General features: G+C 38.3%; 4 protein-coding genes and 1 long non-coding RNA gene across 7 annotated transcripts in view; 2 read left to right on the top strand and 3 right to left on the bottom strand.

Moving 5' to 3' along the window:
- Positions 1 to 251: 251 nt before the first annotated feature.
- Positions 252 to 1,967, top strand: LOC141362081 (C-C chemokine receptor type 7-like). The gene is made up of 2 exons (XM_073863880.1): positions 252 to 255; positions 360 to 1,967. The coding sequence occupies exons 1-2, from the start codon at positions 252 to 254 to the stop codon at positions 1,559 to 1,561; spliced, it is 1,206 nt and encodes a 401-aa protein (XP_073719981.1). The 3' UTR covers positions 1,562 to 1,967.
- Positions 1,968 to 4,295: 2,328 nt separating this feature from the next.
- LOC129426070 (voltage-gated potassium channel KCNC1) lies at positions 4,296 to 11,939 on the bottom strand. Of its 2 annotated transcripts, none has more exons than XM_073864159.1 (3): positions 11,352 to 11,939; positions 5,847 to 6,327; positions 4,296 to 5,677 (listed from the first exon to the last, which is right to left on the bottom strand). In XM_073864159.1, exons 2-3 carry the CDS (start codon positions 6,294 to 6,296, stop codon positions 4,889 to 4,891), a joined length of 1,239 nt encoding a protein of 412 aa, XP_073720260.1. In that variant the 5' UTR covers positions 6,297 to 6,327; positions 11,352 to 11,939; the 3' UTR covers positions 4,296 to 4,888. The 2 variants fall into 2 exon arrangements, with proteins under 2 accessions (XP_073720260.1, XP_055038178.2); XM_055182203.2 differs by lacking the exon at positions 11,352 to 11,939 and adding an exon at positions 6,452 to 7,063.
- LOC129426069 (voltage-gated potassium channel KCNC1) lies at positions 7,536 to 11,205 on the bottom strand. Its single transcript, XM_073864158.1, has 2 exons — positions 10,745 to 11,205; positions 7,536 to 10,571 (listed from the first exon to the last, which is right to left on the bottom strand). Exons 1-2 carry the CDS (start codon positions 11,192 to 11,194, stop codon positions 9,771 to 9,773), a joined length of 1,251 nt encoding a protein of 416 aa, XP_073720259.1. The 5' UTR covers positions 11,195 to 11,205; the 3' UTR covers positions 7,536 to 9,770.
- Positions 11,940 to 14,314: 2,375 nt separating the features above from the next.
- LOC141362172 (uncharacterized) lies at positions 14,315 to 15,536 on the bottom strand. Its single transcript, XR_012368180.1, has 2 exons — positions 15,409 to 15,536; positions 14,315 to 14,976 (listed from the first exon to the last, which is right to left on the bottom strand). It is a non-coding gene; the product is annotated as an uncharacterized lncRNA (long non-coding RNA).
- fmnl1b (formin-like 1b) overlaps positions 15,436 to 16,616 on the top strand; it is a 31,598-nt gene continuing 30,417 nt past the window's right edge. For both annotated transcript variants that reach the window (XM_055182199.2, XM_055182198.2), the window contains exon 1: positions 15,436 to 15,582. In XM_055182199.2, coding sequence (XP_055038174.2) covers positions 15,436 to 15,582 — 147 coding nt within the window. The remainder of the gene's footprint in view (positions 15,583 to 16,616) is intronic.

The raw sequence follows: 16,616 nt of genomic DNA, 5'->3' as shown, positions 1-16,616 counted from the left end.
AATATGCAAACACAAACTTTTATTTTTGTATGTGATTAATCGCGATTAATCGTTTGACAGCCCTATCAGCTGTGTGCTTACCAACATTTATCAAAATATCTTCTTTTGTGTTCATCAGAAAAAATAAATTCATACAGGTTAAGAACAACATGAGGATGATCAAATGATGACAGAATTTTCATTTTTGGGTAAACAATCACTTTAAAGTCCAATTTATAGTTGTACGTAAGGTCTAAAGAAAAACTGTAATTATGAGTATATACTGTCATTAGAGGTTTTAACTAAGGGACTTTCTTGCAATCTGACACCTAACCTATAGCTCATTAAATCATATTCTGTTTCTCTTCTATGTTTTACAGGTATGGAAAGCTACGATCTAACCACAGACAGTTCTGTAACTCCGTTTAATTACGATTATGACTCGACCGACAGCACAACTGAATCTGACATTGTTGAGCTATGTGAAGCCAGCGAAAAGCAAGAGTTGACAATCAGGGTTGTCCAGACAACAGTCTTCATCATCGTTTTTCTTATTGGCATAGTTGGAAACGGGCTGGTCATTGCCACCTTCGCGCTGTACCGCCGTCTTCGTTTGCGTTGCATGACCGACATTTTCCTTTTCTACCTCGCTCTGTCTGATATGTTGCTCCTGTTTACTTTGCCACTGCAGACAGGCGAAACTCTGATAGGCAGCTGGGAGTTTGGCGAGGGGCTCTGTAAGCTAAATCGTGGCATGTATGCCATTAACACTTACAGCGGCCTGCTGCTTTTGGCATGCATTAGTGTTGACCGCTATTTGGTGGTGGTTCGCACCAGGGCCGTGCGAAGGGTGAATTCTGGGGCGCTGTGCAACTGCACGCTGTCTGCGATTGGGGTTGCACTCACTTCTATCGTGCTGAGCCTGCCGGACTTGCGTTTATCATCTGTAAGCAAAGATATGGGTACGAATAACTCCTTGTGTGACATGACCATGTGGGAAGATGAAGGGAGTAAATGGAAGCTATGGGCCCAAGTGGCAAAAATTGCAGGGCTTTGTATTCCCTGCGTGGCAATGGTAGTTTGTTACGGTGCAATAGGCCGTGTGTTGGTCCGTGCCGGTGGGAAAGGCTGGCGTAGGCAGAGGACTCTTCATCTGATGGTGTTGCTCGTGGTCCTGTTCCTGCTGTTTCAGTTACCGTACACCATTGTGCTTTTAGTCAAAATATTCAAGACATCATTAACCTGTGACGAATGGACCACGTTCCAACTTGAGGAAAACATCACGCTGAGCCTAGCCTACGTGCGTTGCTGTCTGAATCCTCTGCTTTATGCTCTGGTTGGTGTAAGGTTCAGAAATGACAATGCAAGATTGTTCATGGATACCGGGTGCATGTGCCTGTCACATCTAACATCACCTTATGAAAATGGCAGCTCGGTTACGCCCTCCTCACCTGCTCCGTCCACTGTGACACACCAGTCCTCCGTCTACCTGGCCGCTAAAACCACATCAGCGAAAGTGGCAAACAACGCCCAAACTTTCATTTTTCCTGACCCTGTATCTAAAATAAATTCAAGTTATTAGAGACATAACTGCATTTGATAGATTTAAAAGCATATTTTTGTTTTTAAATAGTGTGCCATGTAATGTATATATGCTTCTTGGTAAGGTTTCGGTAGTTTTGTATTTTTTTATAGTAATACAAAAAAATATATAATCATTATTTGATAATATACTATATTGCTGTACAGAATATACCTCACTATTGTTGTTTTTGTTTTGTGTTTTACAGCTTAACAAGACAGATTTTTTTCTTTTATTTCTTTTTTTTAAAGAAGCCTTTTTTAAATTTTCCTTTTTTATATAAATGCAAATAAAAGTCAGTCTGAACATAAGTAGTCTTGTATACTTGAACAGGAACATCTTAAAGGAATAGTTTACCCAAAAATAAAAATGGGACTTATACCAATACAAGTTTTTACTGTTCCAAAACAATACATGTTGAGAAAAAAATAAAGAATTAGTGTATGTTATTTTCTGCTCTTCTTCTTCGACTAAAAGAGATAGAATTGCGGTCAAAGAAATGGGTTTTTAATTCTGTTATCAATTTCTAACTCCTATGTTGTTACAAACCTGTATAAAATTCTTTGCTCTGATGAACACAAAGGAAGATATTTTAAGTAATGTTTAATCAAACCATTCATGAGTCCCATTCACTTCCATAGTATTCTTTTTTCTTACTATGGAAGTGAATGGGGCTCATGATCAGTTTGGTTACATTCCTCAAAATTTCTTTCTTTGTGTTCATCAGAACAAATAATTTTATACAGGTTTGTAACAACATGAGAGTTAGAAATTGATAACAGAATATTTATTTTTGGGTGAACTATCCCTTTAACAGTCAAGAATATCTAACCTTGAAAATGAACATCCTTTCTTCACCTTCTGCTCAAAGTTGTTTGGAGAAATGTTAAACAATACATTTTACTGATATAACTCCACTTAAAAGAGTTAAATGATAATATTTATGTAAAGAAATAGACAAAGTTTGTACCACCTTCCCTCATTACGTTCTCCAAAGTGCATTAGGTCCTCCTCAGCCACACCCAGTAAGATGCCCAAATATTGTTTTTACCTTACGAAAATTAACCATGTTTTTTTTCAATGTAATAAACCAAAAAACATTCATAAGGGTAGCTTTTAGCATACTAAACTCACCCAATCACAATGATTTAAGAACACTTTGTGGTCTGATCCAAGTCATTATGATAATAATTAGAGTAAAAGTGCAAACTCTCTTCTGCTGCTCGCTGATGCAAAAACCCTGCTGAAAAAAAACAGCATACCAGCAAGACCAGCATATGTTGTGTTTTGGTGCTGGTATGCTGGTGACCACCAGCTAAACCAGCATAGACAAGCATAATTCCCATGCTGGTCTGATGCTGTTTTTTTCAGCAGGGAAACAAGACTCCCAAGAGCACAGTAGGTTAAAAATTATAGACCTTTTGGAGTCAAACGAGTACTTCCGCTCCGTGGTTATGATTTGTTGAGCTATGTTTGAAGCGGGTTGTAAATTACATATAGACACTTTAATCTGACACACGAGCGTTGTAGTGTTTACGCGTCTGGACAGAACCGGTCTATGTTTGTTTAATGGTCTGGTTAGTGGCTAAAATAAACTCTGGAACAAATACCTTGTCGAAAATAACAAATAAAAACCAGCTGAAGAATGACAAAAACCCATGTAAAACCAGCCTACTAAACTAGCTGAAACCATGCCGATATGCGTGTGTGCCAAAAATAACTGAAATTGACAAAATCTAACAGCAGAGGGCGCTGATGATGAGTTGCATACATCAGTGCTTCCCAAATCTTTCTGTGTACTCTGTACTGTACCCCCTCTCTTAAGACTCCCAAATAAATACTAGTGTCACACAAAGGAATATATAAGTTTTATGTAGCATATTAATATTATCATATAACACATTTTGTATTAATAACCATATTTATATCAAAGGGTTTCACAAAATTAGATTTCTTTAAAGAGCACCTATTGTCCAATTCACGTTTTTACATTTCCTTTGGTGTGTAAGTGTGTATTAGTACATGTTAACGATATGCAAAAGGTACAAACCCCAAATCAAACGAAGACGCGAGTTATCTTTTCTTGGACTACAACAAACACACAAACTGTAGGCAACAGTTTACTTCCTGGGTTTGTTGACGTAGACAAGACCGACATTATTATAATTCCTCACAGCCTGTAAGTTAACGCCTCTTAGCATTGCATTGTGAGCGAATCCTTCAAACATGGTAAGGAGCGTTACATTTCCAGCTGACGTCAGAGATATTCAGGCCAATCACAACGTACAGATTAGCTGGCCAATCAGAGACAAAGAGCTTTTCAATCCGTGAAAAGAAGAGAGTGAAATCTGGAGCTACAAAAATGTACGGTATGTGAAAAATAATATTTTTTTAAACATAAACCACGCAACACATCGTATTTTACCAAATACATAACGTTTTTAGCAATGAAATAGGTGCACTTTAATAAAATGAAAAATGCTTCCATATATATTCTTCCATATACAGTGTGTATTAATTTGCACAATAAATGCAATTTTTTATTTATTGCAATAAATGTACCGCCTATATGTTGAAGTTTAGTATGGTTTTATATATATATATATATATATATATATATATATATATATATACACGAAATTTCGTTATATAATCATGTACATTTTTGACTCTCCCTTCGTGATATTCTCAAGAACCTCCACATTTTTTTGTAAACCTATAACGAATTCCTGTTTTCGTGTGATTATCACGCATTGGCCACTCAACCGCTTTGTCCCATTCTTTACAATTGTCTCTTCAGTTTAGGGTTAGATTTACATAAAATGACACCCTTACCAAACCCAACTCTAACCCTAACGCCAGGCGACATATACAAAAATAAATCAGAAAAAATATTATAAACCATTACATGTGACATTCTACTGCAAGCACCAATAAACCAAAGCGACAATGGTTTGAAAATAGGAAAAAGCAGTTGAGCAACCAATACGCGACAATCACACGAAAACAGGAACTCGCCACACGATCACGAAAAAACCCGGAAATTCGTGAAAATATCACGAAAAAAGAATCAAAAATATACATGACTATTTCATGAAACCTTGTGAGACTGGGTAGTAGCCGCACACACGTTTTATGAGTTTTGATCTATCAAAAGATAACACTCATGTTTGATAAGGACTTAACATTTTGCAGTATGCAGAAAGTATACAATTCATGGTTGGGTAAAATATGGACAAAAGGTTAAATTCAATACATATTTTATCCAAAACACAACTTATATCAACCTGTACATTTCCCTGATATGTTTAGATACCCAACTCTGCTCTAAGCGGAGATCCTGGAATACGATGGGTTAACATTAGACTTCATTTTGGGTATTGCAGTCTTTGCCTTGACCAATGAATAGAACATGAGGAAGTTATTGACGATGATTGGCACTGGTAGGACAATGATGAAAACCCCAACTGTTGCGCATAGAGCCGCAACAAACCGACCCGGAACACTAATGGGTAGCATGTCTCCATAACCCACTGTGGTCAGTGTCACCACAGCCCACCAAAAGCTGGATGGGATGTCTTGAAAGTAACCGTGATACTCATCTAGTTCTGTGTAATAAATCATTGTACCGAAGATGATGGTGCAGCAAAACAGAGCCACTGGAACAGCGCAGAGGGCCGCCGCGCTGGCATGCAGCGTGTGGATGAGGATTCTCACGCTATACACGTGCTGCATCAGTTTGAAGACACGCAATAAACGTATGCATCGCATTACATGGAGGAAACCCAACACTTTGACGCAGAGTTCCCCTGAACACAAGTGAAAGAATATCGTGAAGAGGGCCAGCAGGTCCACGATGTTCAGAAGGTTCATGAAGAAGCGACATTTGCTTGGGCAACAGATGACACGTATAAGAAACTCCAAGATGAACCATATCGAACACACTAACTCAATAGCACCAAAAACTTTTCTATAATGAATCATTTCTTCTGTCCAGCTCGTGTTGTGTGCCAAAGTTTGATTGTGTAGGATCTCAGGATTAATGTGTTTATTGATGTTAAGAGAGAACGCAATAATGGAGAGCAGGATGAAGAGTAGAGATGTAACAGCGATGACCTGCCAGAAAACAAAAACAACTTTGGTCTATCATTTCGTACTCTATCCAATGTGACTTACATTACAGTGCATTTAAGGTAAACATGATGTTCCCCATGACCTTTGACATTTAAAACCATGTTATAATTTTTATTACTTTGCACCCACTAACCAACACTGTTACAATGACCTTAGCAGTGACAGATGAAAGTGGGTCATCAAACAGCACCCATAACTTTGACCTGTTTCTTTGGTCCATCACCGAAGGGTCGATCTGAGCCAAGCTTTCCATTGCATCTCTATGTTTTTGAAACGCAACCCAACAGCAGGGCTCAACATCTGCGACGCTGATACCCCAGAAATCAAACTCTTCCTCCAGCAGAACCCCACACAGGTTGGTGGGACAGTGCAGCTTTCCGCTTCTGTAGTAGTGAAGGATATGGGTGAATATTTCGGGGTGACGATCAAAACAGACTTCTTTAGGAGGCGTCTCGGTGTCGACCAACTCGGCGAGCCGTGACCCTGGAACGGTCATTAGGGTGCTTTTGTACGTCTCATGTATGACCCCACCGACAATTAGCACAATTTTATCACTGATGTCCTTTGATGGACCCTTTGAGAAATCTTCTGCAGAACTCATAGTGGCGGATCGAGAGCTTGCGTGCTTGTTTCTCTGGTCAAATACAAGATTATCATTATCAATTTGAAATTGTATGTTCTTGTTTTTGCATTAGATAATCACAAGAAAATGTAAATATTGCTGTCAGCATTAAATGAATCACAAGTTGATCTTACCTTTTTCGTGGGAGTGAAATTTTTAAGCGATATTCTTGAAGGAGAAAAGTTAAAAGTTTTACACGTTTAACTTTGTTGTGTCTTGCTGTTGTGAAACACTAAGACTTTCTAACACAGACTTTATACTGCTTTGCATTCCAACCCCCATTATTCTCAGGGGAGAAAAAGCTATTCATTTCCCAAAAATGTGTAGCCAGAAAAACACATCTGTCCATGTAATGAAACACAGCTGGAGGAGGACTACATCCGGTCACCCCACCAATGAACAATTACAGTCTCTCAAATTCTGTCTTCAGCTGCAGAAAAACACTCGATACACAGATCACAAAAACAAAATGTGATGAACTTCTTGTTCACAGTTCATAAGGACTTCATTCTTACAGGAACCTTGCAGTGATACATTTAACATGCATGGCGCAACCCTAACGCCCGGGCCATAATATGAAATGTTCAGCAAGGAAAGAGTGCACCCATTTCATTCGTAAAAATGAACAGAACAGTCTTTGACATGTTTTTTTTCTTGACTCAAATGCACACATACATACAGTAGCCACTTACATTTCTAACAATCTTTTGAGGGAAAAGAACCAAAATAAGTGTTGACTAACTTTTGTCAAATACGTATCAATTAATTCAATCAGAGTAAGTTACATCTGAAATGGTTTTAATGTTTATTTACTTTCTGTTTAATGACTGATTTGGCTCAATTGTGCCATCAATGCATTTGCACAACAACTGCATAATGTTATAAAATGGTGTCATTTTAAATGCATAAATACATCTAAACAATGAAAATGACATGAACAACAGTCAGGTGTCAGTCTTTGCCTCCACATAGTAAAACTGTCCATTATTTGTCCCAATTTAGCAATAAACGAATTAAAAAGATTTCTGAATAAATGTTTTCTGGAGAAATTGAGAGATTGTTAGATTTAGGATTTGGTATAGAATAATTTGGGGTTTCTTTGATTAAAACATTAGAAGAACAATGTCGCTCACCTGCTAGTTCCAGATAGGTGCGTTGGATAAAGAGACAATGAAGTCCACCAAACATATATAAAAATAAAGGATATCCCGCACACTATTAACTTGCAAAATATACAAAATATTTATTGCTGCGACGTTTCGATCACATGATCTTCCTCAGGCATATAAACATGATTATGGTTTCACAAAGTAAAAAAAAAATGCATAGACCAATCACATGAGAAAATAGTCACCGACAAATCACAGTATCGGACCTTCAATGACCAATCACATTTGAATACAAATTTTCTCATCACATCAACAACCTCAATATCATAAACAACTCAGAAAAAGTCTATAATGACTTTATAGTTAGAATAGTTAGAATAAATAAGCATAATGCAAAATTCCATCAACAATTTTAAAAACAACAGTTTTTTCAAGATTATAACATCACATTAAACAGGGCTTCATCGTTTAAACCAAGAGGTGATAATGTTTGCAGAGTGAAAATCCAAAATAATTCACATCTCTGTAGGAGCATGTCAATGTCTCCGCCTCTCAGTGGCATAGTCACTTTTTCTATCCCACAAAAACTTAAAGAAGAGACATCATGATTCATGGCCATAAAGTGTGCCGCAACAGGATAGTTAATGTCTTTTCTTCGAATAGAGCTCTTGTGTTCACTAATTCTTTTTTTCAATTGGCGTGTAGTTTTACCAACATATTTTTTTCATTCGATTAAAACATGAAAAAAATGGATCACATCTTCCTTTGTGAAATCACAGCGACCCTATAATGACAAGGCTTGGCCGGGGGGATCTGAACATAATTTGAACACTGGCTGTTATCTACACTTTTTTTCAATTTTAATTTACTACAAATAAAAACATGTTTATATAAAATTATTAAAGGAACGCATTTTGCATAAAATTTTACCATACTGTATGTGAAGTCTGCTGTTGTATCTAGAAATGAATCTAAAACAGTGGCGGCCGGTGACTTCTTTTTACGAGGGCACTCCATGCAAAGTTCATCACAACATGTATGTAGCCCGTAATGTGTGTGGATCGTAATTTTAAAATATGTGTTCTGCGCGTCGAGTGATCCTATGTGCATCACGTGTCTTGTCAAAATAAGTGCCTGTTGAAGACGCACCCAAAGAGTTTATGATAAAAAAAGACGCTTGCGTTTGCCAGATACTCGCATAATCTCATGCGTAATCAGAGTTTAGTGTTAAGTCTTGCGTGTATTTTGTGAACGTGAGCGTCTCTTTTATCATAAACGGTTTTGACGCGTGTGCAGCAGGCACTTATTTTGACAAAAAAACACGTGATGTGCATGGTTTACATAACGCAACAAACAAAAATTTTGAAAACACAAGCAACACACATGACACTACGAACACATATTTTGAATTTGCGCCCCTCGGATGAGCAGTCACGAGCCGCCACTGATCTAAAAATCTACTAATATATCAAGACATCACATTTTTAAACATACCTTTTTTACACATCGAGGGTTAAATGCGGAGTGCATGATCTTTGAAAGCCAATGTTGACATTTGAAATCACCTAAACAAACACACCCCTACCCCAATATAATCTAGACCTTTTAAAATACCCGCCCCACACATACGCAACCCAGGCAACGATGTCGGTTAGTAGACACGCCCCTTACTGCTGATTGGCTACAAGTGTGTTTTGGTACTCGGCCCGACTCCCTAGTGTTTTTCAAAAATCATGCACCCCGCCTTTAACTGCACATTAACGTACTCGCGTTTGGAAGTGTTATGAGTGTTTCTGATTAGATTTTAATTATTCAGATAATAAAATGCAGCAGCAATGAGCTCAAATGCTGGTGACGTCTGCAGTGCCTGCCACCTGAATGAAGCAACATGTAATATGATCAAAAAACCCTATAAATCTCTAAAAAATGACAAGGATGGAGCACAGAACTGATAGCATTGTGCATATTAAATGACCAAAAGACAAAAAAAAATGATTGATGGGCGCTTCTTTGATTTGGAGGTTGCATGCATACCTCAAAAAACTGCATGACGCCTTTAGCTAACATAAACTAACAACGAACAATACTTCAACAGTATTTATTCATCTTAGTTTATTTTAGCATTTACTAATATATATTTAAAATCAAAAGATCATTATTTAATGCACCATGAACTAACAAGAAAAACGGTATTGGCATTAACAAAGATTAATAAAGGATTTTTTTAATGGGTTGGCAAATGGGGGGACCAAGAACCAGTCAAGGGGGGACCAAGGCTCTGACCAAAACACAACTTATATCAAACTGTACATTTCCATGATATGTTTAGATACCCAACTCTGCTCTAAGCGGAGATCCTGGAATACGAAGGGTCAACATTAGACGACTTCATTTTGGGTATTGCAGTCTTTGCCTTGACCAATGAATAGAACATGATGAAGTTATTGACGATGATTGGCACTGGTAGGACAATGATGAAAACCCCAACCGTTGCGCATAGAGCCGCAACAAACCGACCCGGAACACTAATGGGTAGCATGTCTCCATAACCCACTGTGGTCAGTGTCACCGCAGCAAACCAAAAGCTGGATGGGATGTCTTGAAAGTAACCGTGATACTCATCTAGTTCTGTGTAATAAATCATTGTACCGAAGATGATGGTGCAGCAAAACAGAGCCACTGGAACAGCGCAGAGGGCCGCCGCGCTGGCATGCAGCGTGTGGATGAGGACTTTTACGCCATACACGTGCTGCATCAGTTTGAAGACACGCAATAAACGTATGCATCGCATTACATGGAGGAAACCCAACACTTTGATGCAGAGTTCCCCTGAACACAAGTGAAAGAATATCGTGAAGAGGGCCAGCAGGTCCACGATGTTCAGAAGGTTCATGAAGAAGCGACATTTGCTTGGGCAACAGATGACACGTATCAGGAACTCCAAGATGAACCATATCGAACACACTAACTCGATAGCACCAAAAACTCTGGAATTTTTTCTATAATGAATCATTTCTTCTGTCCAGCTCGTGTTGTGTGCCAAAGTTTGATTGTGTAGGATCTCAGGATTAATGTGTTCATTGGTGTTAAGAGTGAACGCAATAATGGAGAGCAGGATGAAGAGTAGAGATGTAACAGCGATGACCTGCCAGAAAACAAAAACAACTTTGGTCTATCATTTCGTACTCTATCCAATATGACTTATATTACAGTGCATTTAAGATAAACATAATGTTCCCCATGACCTTTGACATTTAAAACCATGTGTTATACTTTTTATTCCTTTGGCAAACCCACTAACCAACACTGTTACGATACCTTAGCAGTGACAGATGAAAGTGGGTCATCAAACAGCACCCATAACTTTGACCTGTTTCTTTGGTCCATCACCGAAGGATCGATCTGAGCCAAGCTTTCCATTGCATCTCTATGTTTTTGAAACGCAACCCAACAGCAGGGCTCAACGTCTGCAACGCTGATACCCCAGAAATCAAACTCTTCCTCCAGCAGAACCCCACACAGGTTGGTGGGACAGTGCAGCTTTCCGCTTCTGTAGTAGTGAAGGATATGGGTGAATATTTCGGGGTGACGATCAAAACAGACTTCTTTAGGAGGCGTCTCGATGTCAACCAGCTTGGCGAGCCGTGACCCTGGAACGGTCATTAGGGTGCTTTTGTACGTCTCATGTATGACCCCACCGACAATTAGCACAATTTTATCACTGATGTCCTTTGATGGACCCTTTGAGAAATCTTCTGCAGAACTCATAGCTTGCGTGCTTGTTTCTGAGGTCAAATGAAAGATTTATCATTAGGAAGTACTAATAAAAAAAATTCAATTTTATGTTCTTGTTTTTGCATTAGATAATCACTAAACAAATTTTTAAATTGCTGTCAGCATTAAATGAATCACAAGTTGCTCTTACCTTTTTTCGTGGGAGTGAAATTTTTAAGCGATATTCTTGAAGGAAACAAGTTAAAAGTTTTCCTACACATTTAGCTTTGTCGGGTAGCTTGTGTCTTGCTGTTGTGAAACACTAAGACTTTCTAACACAGACTTTATACTGCTTTGCATTCCAACCCCCATTATTCTCAGGGGTGAAAAAAGCTATTCATCTGTCCATGTAATGAAACACAGCTGCAGGGGGACGACATCCAGTCACCCCACCAATGAACAATTACAGTCTCTCAACTTCTGTCTTCAGCTGCAGAAAAACACTCCATACACAGATCACAAAAACAAAATTTGATGGACTTCTTGTTCAGAGTTTATAAGGACTTCATTCTTACAGGAACATAAAACTGTACAGTGATACATGATCTAACATGCATGGCCCAACCCTAACCCCCGGGGCATAATACGAAATGTTCAACAAGGAAAGAGTGCACCCATTTCATTCATAAAAATGAACAGAACACAAAGACAGAACATTTTTGTCTTTGACATGGTTTTTTTCTTGACTCAAATGCACACACTTACATTTCGAACAACCTTTTGAGCGAAAAGAACGAATATAAAGTGTTGACCAACTTTTATGTCAAATACACAGCCTATCAATTAATTCAATAAGTAAGTTACATCTGAAATGGGGTTAATGTTTATTTATTTTCTTTTTAATGATAGATTTAATGTGGCTCAATTGTGGCATTAATGCATATCTGCATTATGTTATAAAATGAATGTAATTTTAAATGCATAAAGTATACCTCTATACAATGAAAATGACATGAACAACAGTGACGTGATTGAATTTAATTTCAGCGCTGCAAAAGCAATAATGTTGTAAACAATGTTTGAATTGAAGGAGGGGGTGGTCCCAGACCTCCTATAAGCATTGAGGGACCCCCTATAAAGCACAAAATATTTTTTTATTAAAATTAAAATACTGCATGAATTTAAAATGATAATGCTGTGCTGCCACAAAGTGAAACTGTCCATTATTTGTCCTAATTTAGCAAGAAACTAATTCAAAAGATTTCTGTATAAATGTAAACTCTCAAGTGTGTTTCACACTGTTTTCTGGAAGAATTGAGAGATATTTAGATTTAGGATTGGGTTAGGGGCTTTTAAAATATTCTTCTCAAACTATTATTTCACACTAATTTGAGGGGTAAAAATAGTTTGGGGTTTCTTTGATTAAAACATTGATCCAGGACCAACAAAAAAAATGTTTATCCAGGATCACATCTTACTTTGTGAAATTACAGCAAACCTATAATGACAGGGCTTGGCTGGGGGGAGATGCTTAGCTAGCGAACCCCCCATAATCTTTGACATAATTTGAACACTGGCTATAATTTACACTGTTTTTTTTTTAACTTTTAAAATATGTTAATATAAAATTATCAAAGGAACGCATTTTGCATTACATTTTACCATACTGTATGTTAATTCTGGCCTTGTATCTAAAAAATGAATCTAGAAATCTACTAATATATCCAGACATCACAATTTAAACACACCTTTATCACACATCGAGGGTTAAAGGCGGGGTGCACGATCTCTGAAAGCCAATGTTGATATTTGAAATCACCTAAACAAACACGCCCCTACCCCAATATAATCTGGACCTTCTTTTGATAGATCCGCCCCTTACTGCAGATACCCACGACTCCCTTTTCCAAAGTGTTTTTCAAAAATCATGCACCCCGCCTTTAACCACACATTAGCGTAATAGCATTTGGAGGTGTAATGCTGCGTTCAGACCAGCCACGGTAGAGGTGTCAAGCGCGAGTGATTTCAATGTTAAGTCAATGTGAAGACGCGTTGCTGCGCGGCTAGAGGTCACGGGAATGAGGCGTTTAGGGCGACGTCGTAGGTGCGATTCCACCTCATTTGCCCGCCTAGTTCGTGCGAATACCGCATATTGAGCGTTGCTGCGGGGAACATTTGAACTTCGGTGGAAAAACACACCGCGTTAACCAATCAGGGGCTTGCTCTAGTAGTGACGTGATTACAGGAAACGAGCAGAGTCGCAGAAGCCCCTCCCATGACGCGAATTTCCGCGTAGACGCGAATATGATGCCTCAAACGCGGCTGGTGTGAACACACAGTTATGTAGGTGCCTAAATAAATTTTCATTCTTCAGATAACAGGGGCATTGCTGCTAATTTGCTGGCCAACTTGGCCTTGCCTGATGACTTTGGCTCTGACTTGCACTGCATTATATCGCATCAACCTTTTGACATGGTTTCTTCTTGAAGACGACGCTCTTGGGGGTGCCACTGTTAATGCTTAAATTTAAAAAATACAATTTATTGAACAGTCTTAACAAAAATCCAAACAAGATAAAGGGGCTTGCTGACGGACCCCAAACACTAATTTTATCAGCTTCATTAATATAAACTTTCCTGCATGATGTCAATGTTTATGAGTGGAGCCTGCTTTTCTTGGTCATTGTGGATTCCCAGATTTGTTTAATTCAAAGTGATTTAATTTAAGTGATCTGACAGATATTGATATTTAATGCCAACAGCAGCATAAATTCATTGTGTCCACACTGCAAAAGAATGCAGCATTTTTGTCAAATCAACATGTTACTTTAACTTAAAAAAATGAAGTTAAACAATTTCAACTTGTTTTTATAAGTTATGTCAGGTTATCACAGGTCAAAACTTAAAATAGTAGGTTGAATTGACTTGCAAAACCTAGTTGCGCATGCTGCATTTTTTCCAGTGCTGCAAATCTGCTGGATGGTCAGTAGAGGGCGCAATTGCTCAGTTTCCCTCACTAACTAAACTGCAAGATTGTATTATTTCATTTCATTCAGTTTTAACAAAGAATAAACTATTACTTATTAAATCTTTGTAGATTATAACAAATTTGTTTTTTACCCTAACCTTAAGGGTAAAAAATGTATACAGTGAAAAATGAAATATAGTCATAGCTTTCTATTACAGAAGAATCCAGGAACAACTTTGTGACTCCAAACTTTTGAATGCTAGTTCATATAAAACAGATCCTCAAAGGGAAAGTAAAGTAACATCATTCAGCTGATTCCTCTGATGCGGCTGTTACATATCCTGTGGTTACTATTGGTAACCATTTGTCTTGCAAATTAACTCTACAGAACAAAAAAATGGGATCTCCATAGTAAAACAACAGGCGCCTGATCATTCCTGACTTTCAATCTGACGTGTTTCATGCATAATTGCTCTGGCCACTATTTGCATCGCCCCTTTGACTAAATACACAAAGCATCTACGATTTACAAAGTTTTTCTGTGACTTCAGAAATGAAGTTCAATGTGATTCCATGTGTGCCGTGTTGTGTGATCGCCTCCAGCATCACAGCAACCGACAGGTAACACGAGACGCCAGTTGTAGGTGGATATACGAGTAAGGGACAAGTGTTCATATGACATACACACAGACAGATGATAAGAGTACAAGTACAGCACTAGGACCCAGAAGTCATTTACTCTTGTGTCCTCCTCTTCTTACAGATCACTCACTTCTCTCCTCCCAACCTGAATCACTCACTCCAGGATGTAGCCCGCAGAAGCAGTCTGAGAAGATCAAGTGCTGGAGTATGAGGATGATAGCAAACATCTAAATGTAAGAAGATCATGTGGTATAACATCTTCTGTGTGCTGCATTACCAATGTTTTACTTTAGGAACTCTGCATTCATTATGTCTTTATTCATAAAAGTGATCTATGGATTTACATCTTTTGAGCATTGCTAACACATCTTTAACAAATACTTGTTTTTGCCAGGCTGGACAACATCATCAGACCTCTCATTTAGGGACCCTTGCCTTACAAAAACTTCTTATCATTGTCATCATTACAGAAAAGCATGATATTTAACTTGGATATGCACTGGACATCTTCAGGACAGAACCAACATTCTCATTGATTTGATCTCACCATTAACCCTTTCACCAAGTTGAAGTTTTCAGAATCAGTCAGTATGTGTATGGCTCCGGTCAAAGAGCTTAACTGAGCAAGACTTAAAATTTTCTGGACTGTATATGTTTACCTGCGTGTGTAATTTGGGCATACCGCTATGGGGAACGCGGCGGGTAGTTTGGAGATGTCCCCCGGACGGGATGTTAAACGGCCTTTGAGCACTTATGGGACGAAACAGCCACCGGCCCCTAAACTCCCCGTACCACCTGAGGAGGAATTAGAAGAGAGGTTCAGCATTGTTTTGGTAAGTAACTAAATATTAACAGACATTACACATTTAGGGGCAGGGATTAGACTGAAAGAAATGTAAGAGCTGTACAAAGTAAAAAAAAAACTCTTGCACTGACATATCTTAAAATCCATCAGTGCCCTTTTGTTTAGCCTCAGAATGCACACAAGTAATGTTTTTAGTAAGACATGTTGGTTAAAACTAGTTATATTTCCTAATTAAACTAAGGCCTAGTCCAGGCTTAAGCTAACCCCTGTCCAGGAAACCACACTACTGGGTTATTTCAGGTTAACCCAGTGTACCTAAACTCACCATTTAGATCAGTGCTTCTCAAATAGTGGGGCAGGACCCCCAGGGGGGGCTCGAAGTGACACCGGGGGGGGCGCGCGAGACCCCGGGGAAAATACTTTTTCAGGAAGTGATTTTTTTGCACCGTCACTTAAAGACATTACACCCCAAACATGCTGATAAGCCGCTTGAGTTTTTTATTATTATTTATTGATTATATTTAATTTAATTTTTCAGTATCAAATGGTCAAAAAATATACTGTAAATAAGGATTGATTTTTTTTATTTCAGGCAAATTTATGCATTTTAAGTCTTTTCTGTTACAGACTAAAAAACAATGTTAATAAAGTTATTCTTTGTTGTAAGTTGATTGATATTTCTATTTTTGTGTTTTCTTTAATGTTAATAAGGATACAATGCTTTGCAGATGTGTCATTTTATAGACAAATTATACTATTTACAGTCGCGGCGGAGAGTTGGGAGGGCGCGAAATGTTTACTTCTTCCTGGGGGGGGGGGCGTGACAGAAAATAATTGAGAAGCACTGATTTAGATGAACAGCATATGACAAAATTGAAAAAAAAATGGTCCCTAGCTGTCACTGGGGCTGTATTTTCAAAAGTACACCTTTACACCTAAAGAGTTAATATTAGTACCCTAAAAGGTACATACTGGTACCAAATGTTTACACCACCCCAGTGACAGCTTGGGACCTTTTTTAAGTGTATGAATGATGGTTGAAATGTTTGGCACTGCGGTAAC

Source organism: Misgurnus anguillicaudatus, chromosome 25 (assembly GCF_027580225.2).
Source record: "Misgurnus anguillicaudatus chromosome 25, ASM2758022v2, whole genome shotgun sequence".
Taxonomy (NCBI): domain Eukaryota; kingdom Metazoa; phylum Chordata; class Actinopteri; order Cypriniformes; family Cobitidae; genus Misgurnus; species Misgurnus anguillicaudatus.
Note: the sequence above shows the minus strand (reverse complement) of the source record. Positions and strands in the feature narration are given on the sequence as shown.